This window comes from Malus sylvestris, chromosome 10, assembly GCF_916048215.2.
Source record: "Malus sylvestris chromosome 10, drMalSylv7.2, whole genome shotgun sequence".
Classification (NCBI taxonomy): domain Eukaryota; kingdom Viridiplantae; phylum Streptophyta; class Magnoliopsida; order Rosales; family Rosaceae; genus Malus; species Malus sylvestris.
In genome coordinates, this window is record NC_062269.1 from 20386146 (window position 1) to 20396582 (window position 10437).

Here is a 10437-nt window from a genome sequence, read left to right on the forward strand (position 1 = left end):
AACTCCATTCCGCCCAACTGAGCCACTGAAGCCATTTTCTGGGCTATGCACTGGTTAAACAACGAAGGTATATCTCCAAACACTTGTTTACAATCTCGGTCTGGCCATCGGTTTGAGGGTGATAGCCTGAGTTGAGACATAGTTTAGATCCATGCAGTTTAAAAGACTCCATCTAGAATGAGCTCAGAAATATAGGGTCTCTGTCATTGATTATGGATGCAGGCATTCCATGTAATTTAAAGACATGATCCACAAACAGTTGTGCTAGCAGTTGTATAAGGATGAGCTACACCAATAAAGTGAGCATACTTTGATAACCTGTCAACAACCACCATCCCACTAATGAAGTCCATGCTAATGTCTTGCCAAATGTTTTGGGGAATAGGTAAAGGCTGCAAAAAGACCAGGAGGAGAGATTGTTTCGTATTTGTTTTGCTGACAAATGTGGCACTTAGAAACAAACTTTCTAATATCAAATTTCATCCCTACCCAAAAGAATCCCCGCTTGATCCAGTGATAAGTTTTTTGGACCCTTTCATGACCAGCGGTGGGAGTTGTATGGTGCTCGGCAATGACTTTGTGCCTCTAGGAAGAAGTAGGACTTAAGACCACTCTATATTTATATTTTAACAACCCATTATCAATGTGATATTTGGACTGTAATGTCGGACCCTGAGTAGCCATGGTAGCTGATTCTTGCAGCAATTGTTGTACTTTCTGCACAATCCATTCATCCTGTTCATCAGATCGTCGTAACTCGTCCATCCAGCCCCCGTAAGGATATGAAATGGCCTTGCACTTTCCCGTGTGATCATCATGGGACAAAACATCCTCAGTTAAGGAGTTAGCTCCCGTAATCCGAGAGAGAGCATCAGTAGCTACATTGGCAACCCTATTTTTGTAATGTATTTCATAATCATAACCCAAAAGTTTGGTTACCCATTTCTGCTGAAAATGAGTGTGAGCCCTATTACTAAGAAGATACTTAAGGCTGTGATGATCGATTCGAATCACAAAGTGTCGTCCCTGCAAATAGTTGTGCCATTTCTTGACGGCGTGTACAATTGCAATAAGCTCCCGCTCATATGTGGATAAAGATTGATTTCGATGACCTAATGCTTGGCTAGAGAAGGCAATTGGTCGGCCTTGTTGCTGCAAAATGGCACCAATTCCCTGCCTCAAAGCATCACATTTAATCTCAAAAGGAATTGAGAAATCTGGCAAGGCAAGAACATGTGGGGAAGTCATGACCTGTTTCAAGTGAGTGAAGGCCTCCTGAGCACTTGAAGACCAAATGAAATCGTCTTTCTTGGTTAACTGATAAAGAGGTTGGCATATCTTGCTGTAGCCCAGAATGAATTTCCGATAATAACCTGTCAATCCCAAAAATCATCTTAAGCTTTTCCTAGTAGTGGGAGTTGGCCAATCAATAATGGCTTGCAATTTAGAAGGGTCCACAGCTACCCCGTCTCGAGAAACAATGTGGCCAAGGTACTCGACCTTACTCTGACCGAAGGAACATTTTTGTTTCTTGTGAAACAATTGATTAGTCTTCAAAATCTGAAAAGTAATGCTCAGATGAGCTAGATGCTCCTCCCATAATTTGCTATAGACGAGAATATCGTCAAAGAACACCAAGATAAAGTGTCAAAGATGAGGTTTAAAGATGTCATTCATGAGGTTTTGAAATGTGGCAGGTGCATGGGTTAGCCTGAATGGCATAACCAAAAACTCATAATGCCCTTCATGAGTGCGAAATGTCGTTTTAGCAATATTATCAGGGTGCATCTTGATTTGATGGTAACCAGACCGTAAGTTAAGTTTGGAGAAAAATTTAGCACCACACAATTCATCCAATAAATCATCAATCAAGGGAATAGGAAACTTATCCTTAATTATGATGGAATTGAGCTCTCTGTTATCCATGCAAAGGCGCCAAGTACCTTCCTTCTTCTTAACCAATAGTACTGGAAAAGAGAAGGGGCTATGACTAGGGCGAATGAGCCCCGATAACAACAACTCATTAACTGCGTTTTCAATTTCCGTCTTTTGCATCGGGCCATAGTGGTAAGGCCAAATGCTTGGGGTTTTTGAACCAGGAAGCAAGGGAATGCGATGGTCATAAGATCTCTCTGGGGGCAATGTAGTGGGAATCACAAATAACTCGTTGAAAGTCCATAATAACGACTGCAATTCTTGGAGTTGAGTTGGATCAAGCTCAGAGGCTTCCAACCTGTGCATGTCCATAGAATAGAGAAATAGGCCCTAGTTGGAAATGTGAAATGCATTGTCCAATTGTTGCAGAGAGACTTCATGTAGAGGAGGAGTAGTGGCAGGCATATGATAAAGCTTATAAGTGGTATGGTGCTTTTAGAACTCCATGGTTAAGAGGTGGAAATCCCATAGGACATGACTAATAATGGATAACCAATCAACCCCCAAAACTAAGTCACAGCCTCCCAAGGGTAAATCATATGAATCATGACTCCAATGATATCCACCAAGAACGAGTGATGTAGCCTTTAGGCAACCCTGACTGCACACATTTCCTCCATTAGCAATAATCACATTGCAAGGTTGAGTCGGCTGCAAGGTCCAACCCATGTGTTTGGTCAGTTGAAAGTCGATGAAACTATGAGTGCTTCCCGAATCCAACAACATTCGCATAGAATGTTTGCCAACTAAACCTTCCACCTTCATAGTTTGAGTTTTCTGTGGTAAATTGGTGCCATAAAACGCACACTCACTGAGTTCCATGTTTTGGAATTCAGGTTGCAACTCAGAGCGTGCATCCTCAAATTCCTCCTCAGGTTCAACAAAATCCAACATCAATAGTTGTTTCTGACCACACTTATGACCTTTACTCCATTTTTCTACACAAAACCAGTATTCCCCACGTTCTCGTTTCTTAGCAATTTCTTCGAGGCTAAGTTTCTTCACATGGATATTACCAAATTTGGTGGTGGGGGAAGCAGGAACAAAAGGAACCACTCCCTGAGATTTAATTTGGGGAAGAGGGCGCAAATTACCAACGTGGAGCTCAGAGAGCTTAGTGTCGAGTTGCACGGCAAGTACAATTGCCTCATGTACAGTTGTAAGCCTTAAAATCTTCACATCAAATTGCAATTCCTTTTTTAAACCGCCTAAGAAGCAACTCTTAAGCAATATGGGTCCAACATCATAAGTTCGGTTTGCCAAACGACGAAACTCAGAAATGTAATCCTTGAGATGACCTGTATGGCGAAGTTTGAAAAGAGATTGTGCACAATCTTCAAATTTAAAGAGACCAAATTCAGTGCAAAATGCCTTAGTGAACTCCTCCCAGTGCGGTGTGGTCTGAAGACAATTCATCCAACGAAACCAATGCAATGCCTCTCCCTCCAGATGGAAGGAAACGGTCAAAACCTTTTAAGGATCAGCCGTGGGATAGTAGGCGAAGAACTGTTCCGCCTTATAAATTCAAGCGAGAGGATCATCCCCGGGAGTGAACTTAGGGAACTCAATCCTTGGTTGCCATTAGTGGCGTGGTGGTGGACCATCGTCGTCATAGATCTCCCGATATGGGGGTCGTAAGGGCTCATCGGTAGAAGGAGGCAGATCTGGAAAGTGATGTGGCGAACCCCACTGTGGATCTGAAGTGGAGCCCCCTACACCGCCAATTGCCAATTCAAGGTGAAATTGCTCAAAGCCCAAAAGCATTTTAGTATCCACAACCGTCGTATGCTCCTGTAAAGCCTCTGATTGGGCCCATAAAGTCGCCTTCATAGTAGCTTCAAGGGCGGAAAAGCGAGCATTGAAAGAGGCTTCGAGAGCATCAAAATGAGCATCCATTGAAGCGGTGCAGGCAGCGTTCGAAGGGCATGGCATACAAGGAAGGAGACCAGAACCGAGAGGATAATACCAATTGTTAACACATAACTCGGATTCTTTACTCAACTTGCAGGTATGAGTGGGCTATGGAGGTGACATGAGAAAGAAAATTGAGCGGTGCTCCAGAGAGAGATATTTTTTGGAAATAATATTTTCTTATAAAATGATTCATGAGAACCACAAGTCACTAATGGCACTATGTAGCCTTACATTTCGATGCCAGATGGCCGAATGACTCACAACAGACAAAAGTAATTAACTAATTCGTAACTAATCCTTTATCAACTCCTAATGCAATTACAGATCATAACACTCAACCACCGTGACGAGCTCCAAGAGCCATCCCCTAACGACTCCCTCTGCTCCCTCGGCTTCACCTCCGGCGATCTTGTCTTCTGCACCCTCGAACCTTCCTTCCAAACCCTAGCTTCGCCTTCCCATCCAAATTTGCACTCCTCCGCAGAATCCCCAAATCGAATTGAGCCCCAATGTTCGAATTTCCGTAACTCCGAAACCCTAATTGACAAAGGGGGTGTTATGGACGATTCGATTGGTGAAGATCCGAAGTCTGGAGGTTTGAATTCAGAAACCCTGGTAGTTTCTGGTGCCGAAAGTATGGAAATTGATGATCCGTCTGATAGGCTTGGGTTGGAAAGGTACTCGGTTCCATTTTTCTTGAAGCGAGTACTGAGGGAGGAGTTGGGAGAGGATCGTAGCAATCATCACAAGCTATTGTTGATTGATGTACATGCTGTGCTATTAGAGTCTGGTTTCGTTGGGTTCAATTCACTTTCGAGTATGTTGGCCAATCAAAGGACAGGTTCAACGATTTCGCTTTCATATACTTTGCCTGAGCTTTTGCAAAATCTGGGCAGTGATCGTAATGGGGTTGAAGGGGTTGTGTTGAAGTTTCAGAATTTGGGGCATTTTGTGAATGTTTATGGGTCTTTGGCCTTTGGCGGTTCTTCGCCCCATCAGATATGTTTGGACAAAAACAGATTTGCCCCAATGATCGAATCCATTTGGGAAAACCAAAATGTGAATGAGAGAGATGGGTTAGCCTAGAGAGAGAAGTTTTAGAGTTTTGGAAGATTGTGAAAAATGGGATCACATTTCCATTGCTGATTGATCTTTGCGCAATGGCGGGTTTGCCCGCCCCACCGAGCCTTATGCGCCTTCCACCGGAGCTCAAAATGAAGATTCTGGAGCCACTGCCTAGTGTCGACATTGCCAAGGTGGGTTGTGTTTGTAAGGAGCTGCAAAATCATGCTAATAATGATGAATTGTGGAAGCAGAAGTATGCTGAGGAGTTCGGTAATGGCAGCAGAGGAGAAGGAACTGGAGGTGAAGGAACAGTGACTAACTGGAAGTTTAGGTTTCTTGGAAATTGGGAGACTAGGAAGCAACAAATGAAAGCAGTAGTGATGTGGAGATCAATTGAGACGCCTTATTTCAACCGTATCAAGAGGGACCATAACCCATTTGTGAAACACCCCAACCCCATTTTATTTAAAAATTGTTTTAAAACCTTAATTGGTGAGCCCGTGGGGCCCACCTTGTTTTGTTTTATGTTTTCTGGTCTCCCTCTCTCTTCTCTCAGTTCTCTCTTCTCCCTCACCTTTCCCGCAACTCTTTCTCCCTCACTCTCTCGGCTCTCTCTTTATTTATTGGACTCTTTATGTGCTTAGGGGAAATTATTATGACGTTTCCGTCTTCGCTAGTGGCGCAGCTTTTGGCAACTAAGTACTGTGAGTGGACCCTTTCTAAAATTACATGATTTTATAGTTTAATTGCATAAATGATTAGCATGCCTACGAATTTATGAAGTGATTTATGTGAAGCCTGTTGATTTAATATATTGATTTTGGTCTCGTGTTTTTGGTGAGGAATTAATTGTTGGCCTATATTGAGCTATATTTTAATTTATCGTATTTTCTATAAAAACCATGAACTGGTAGACTATCCGATGGATGACGATAGGAAGCTAGAACATGTTTTAGAAACCCCTCTTTATAGTATAGACGATGGATGACTTTATACTATGAAGTGGTTATTTATGAGAGGCGTAAATATTTGTGCGTACCTAGTAGACACTATGCCGCCTGGGGCGAGGATCTGGTGTTGACATTTAGGCCGGGAGAAATAATCCCTAGCTACGGGCTGAGGGACATGAAGAGGCATTGGGCCGGGAGTTGGTAATCTCTGGCTACGGGCGCAGAGACAATGAAGAGGCATTGGGCCGGGAGTTATATTTATTCGGTGATCTTACTAGCAGCACACCGTGCTTACGAGACGATTTATGAGACGTTTACTGTTTTGATTTCTGCGATGAGATTCTGCAATATGGCTTTTGAGATATTTTTGGCATGCTAGGATTTTTATTAAATCCATCACTTATTATGCTAGTAGTTTTCATTATTAAACTTTGGGGGTTAGTACATTGATAACTGTGTTATTATTATTATATATATGAACTTGGTCCACTCACCTTTGTTTTGCGTCCCCATTCAAGACTTAGAATCAAGGCACATAATCCCGGCGTCAAGACACTTCCGCAGCAGCATATTTGAGTCCTCTCAATGTAGGACCCACTTCTTTATTCATTCAATTTTATCTCAATTCTTTTTAGTGATTAGGTTTAGTTGTATGTTCTGAACACGTTCCTAAATTATTAACTCATTGTATTTCAAATTTCTAACCCTTATTTATTTCTTATTCTTAGCTTTTGTATCAATTAATGGCTTTCGTCACCCCTGGGTGTCGGCCAGCACGTCGGTTCTGGTATTTGGGGAATATCAGGGCCGGGACGTGTCAATTTGTACCTCCAAGGATTGGTGGAATAATTGGTGGGGATTATGACCGCTTTCCACTCCTAGGTGCTGTTGATCCTACTCGACAAGCACATCCTCTACAACAACCCCGAATATCTGATATGCGGCGTAATTTTTCACCCAACTGCAATCTGGGCAGTCTGGGAGGGTTCAATATCTAATATGGTGGTTTGAAGGTTGCTGGAACTGAAGCTGCAGGTTCATGTTTCATATGCATAGTATATATAATAAGCATATTGTTTAATCTCCAGCTAGTATTAAGACTAAATTATAGTAAACTTTATTTATTTTTTTCCTCTTGTTGATGTGTACATTTGTTGTTACTTATGTTGATTACCGTTGGATTTTGGATATAATTTAAAGTCAAGTTTTGTAGTTTTGGTGTTGGTCTGTCTGTTTTTGATGTGCATATAAGCTGCTCTGCTGAATATTTACTTATTTCTGCCGGTGCTGAGACGATAGTACTGTGTATGCCAACAGGCAACTTCTTGTTTAGTTTAATTTGCTTAGCTATAAACTTCGAGCTAACATTCTGTCTAGACTGAACTGAACCACATTTGTGAATAGTTGTTGTAACGATGCCCACAAATCAAAAATTCAAAAGACAAGTTGAACATTCCCCTAGTGTTGCTTTAGTCTTCTTAAGTGATCGAGTCTTGGTACACTTTAAGGTTCAAAAATTCCTCATCTCCTCCACTCTTAACTTCAAAACCGCAATTGGAGCAACTTTAGCTGTTTCTGGAAGAAAGAGCTCCAACTGTTTATTTCTTGCTTGCAACCCTTATCATCATTCAATGTACAAGGCAATCCATGTGGTTCATGCAATGCAAGAACCAACTCCTTTACACGGAGATCAACTCATCTTCAGTTTGATTGGGTCTTCCTATTGAAATCTCAATTGTATCGGTCTCCTTGACACACGTCATCAGGGACAATCCCAATTTCATATGATCGACTTTGCGGTTCTTGTGAACTAACATTTTGTTTGGTATCTAATTCTTCTTCAGCAAGACAATTCTCTGGGCGAAGTGGGTGCTAGCCTATTAGGTGAAATTTTTGGGTCCTCTTAGAGAAATTTTTGTGTCCTGTAAGAGGACCGCGTCATTCTGGTTCTTGTGTAATTGTGTTTCATGGGTGTACAGATGATGTGTTTCCTGGGTGGATTAAAAAATTTCATGAGTGCTAGCGCCCAAAACCATTATAAGAGAACGAAAAATCTTCACAAAGAAACGGGGGTCTGGCAACCCAATTCAGATCAAGTAAAATGGAGACTAGCAGCACACCGAGACCCAAGTCCAGGTTAAAACAGAGTTTTATTCTTATTTTTTTTATTTATCATTTAATTTGAGATTTTTATTTTATTTTATTTCCAAGAACCATTTCTCTTTCCGAAGCTTATGCAATAATGAGATGTATCGAAATCCAATAGGATCCTCTCCGGAACCTTTTGATGAGGATCTTAGGGATTCGTAAATTATGTCCGTTCATGATACATGGTACATTTTATGGCTAGTTTTTATCAGGTACTGTTTGTGTTTAATTTTAAATAAAAATATTTAAAATGATTTCTGACCGTACGATGTACGATGAACATACATGATTCACAGATCTCAAGATCCTCACAAAAAAAATCCGGATTCTATCGAAATTACTTGGTTCTAAACTGGCAAACTCCACATCATGACTTGCGTAAGAAGACTCCAACATCTACTGTTTGGAGGACGGATTGTAGACTTCATCTTCTTTCTTGAAATATTTTATTATGCTTCGATGTATCTTATACTCTGGCCTTTTAGCTATTAGATTTTGTTATTGATCTTTGACCAAGGATTTATCGGCCAAAAACTCCCTACTAAAAGCTTAGATTTTGTTATTCATTCTGGAAAGTTGGGTCGATAACTTTAGCGTCTTGGGAACTTTTGAGCTCAGGGTCTCCGGCTGATTGTGTTATTAATGATTCATTCATGCCTTGGCCTTTGGATGTCGGCAAGAACTTTTGGAATAGCCGGGGGCGGTTTCTTCACTCGGTACCATGTCCACGAAAGGCTTTCGAAGCTTCCTCTTGGTGATGATCATTCTCAAATTACCTTCGTGGGTTGCCACCCCTTGATCCTTTGGACTTCCCATCGTTTGTTTACAACTTGGGGTCTTACCTGGCTTTCTATGAACTGGCTGTGGGACAGTTCTCCAATGTTGACAAACTTGAATGGGTCCTCTGCAACACATTTATAGTTGGAAGAACAAGTCTCTCTCTCTCTCTCTCTCTTTCTGCAACACATATTCTTTCTCTCTCTGCAACACATATTCTGCTTAGGTGGTGGATTGGATGGCTAAGTTTTGGCAATTGAGGACCGTAGGACCAACTATACTGTCCCAGTACTTGCACAAGCGACTTGAAGACGACAAAGAATATGGTGTGAATCTCTTACAAGACAATGATGCCGGCATAAAATGGCTAAACGGAAGGTTAAAAGGGTATGTCGCTTACGTATCGTTTGGCACTGTAGTGACACTCGAAGTTGAGCAAATGGAGGAGCTTGCTTGGGGATTGAATAGGAGCAATAGTAATTTCTTGTGGGTGGTTAGAGAATCAGAAGCAGCAAAGGTCCCAAAAGGTCGCAGAGGAGACATCCGCGAGGAATTGGAAAGAGCCTCTAAGAAAAGATTTGAACTATTTGGATCAAACAAAAGACATGGTACAAAACTGAGCGCAATGGCGTTCTAGGATTCATGTAGCCGATCCCACTTAGTGGGATAAGGCTTTGTTGTTGTTGTGGATATCGTTGTTACATATGTTGATGAACTTTTGGTCCTGATGTGCATACAAGCTGTTCTGCTGCATTGTTCTCCTAGTCTTACTGGTTTCTGCTGGTGCTAACATGATATGGTTTTCATATATGATGTTTCAATTACTACCATGCACATAGGGTTTTGATTCAATTCATTTGGATCGGTTATAAACTTCTAAATAATATTCTCGTTAGACTGAATCGAACCCAATGTTCGAACAGTCTGTCATTAATCTTTAGTTTTGTAGTGTGCTGTTGTTAAAGAATATCTCATACTCTTACCAAATTCATAACTTCAAGTATCGGCATCTTTAACATTCGAAAATCCCCCATCTCCTGTCCTCAATAATTCTCTCCTTAGAAGCGTAACTCGTAAGGAAGCCTTAGCACGAAAATTAAAGAACGCGAAAGCCAAGTGGCTCCAAGGACATCCAACATTGTTTTGTGTCTAATTCTTCTTCAGCAAGACAATCTCCCTACTCCTGATGTGAAAAGTATGAATGCTGTTGTTGCTCCAGTGAGATGAACTTACTTGGATATGTAAATTTTGGATTTGATATTTTGTGTGTGTTTATATTTATGATGCTATATTTTTTGTAATGTACTTCTTTAAAAGTAGCGCCTCTACAAGCTAAAAACACTTTTTCGTTTTTCTGCTAAATGCAAATGGAAAACGTTTTTAGCCCCATTCCAAAAGCAATATTAAACCGACTCTGCATCTCTTTTGCATCTTGAATAGTAGATGCTCTTACATGCCACATTGCTACTCAACTATTCTCTTTTAAGTCACGTTTTTTGGTCAATGGTCCTAGGAGAGATTCCTTTTTCTTATTGATCATTCAACAACTTCACTTGCTTAATTTGAAACGATTCTTTAGAAAGCACTTCTATTTCTATGAGCCAAAAGAACTTCTTCGTTTTTCTGCCTAATGCAAATGGAAAATGTA

The 10437-nt window shown here is 41.1% G+C and overlaps 1 protein-coding gene and 1 pseudogene across 1 annotated transcript; both read left to right on the plus strand.

Annotated features, from left to right (window-relative positions):
- Positions 1-4079: 4079 nt before the first annotated feature.
- On the plus strand, positions 4080-5350 carry LOC126586984 (F-box protein SKIP22-like). The gene has a single exon (XM_050251950.1). It carries the CDS (start codon positions 4162-4164, stop codon positions 4933-4935), a length of 774 nt encoding a protein of 257 aa, XP_050107907.1. The 5' UTR covers positions 4080-4161; the 3' UTR covers positions 4936-5350.
- LOC126584309 (UDP-glycosyltransferase 74G1-like) lies at positions 5010-9426 on the plus strand (annotated as a pseudogene).
- The last annotated feature ends 1011 nt before the right edge of the window (positions 9427-10437 follow it).

Excerpts from the sequence above, each read along its gene's own strand:
- LOC126586984 (XM_050251950.1), top strand. The coding sequence starts at position 4,162 with ATGCAATTACAGATCATAACACTCAACCACCGTGACGAGCTCCAAGAG.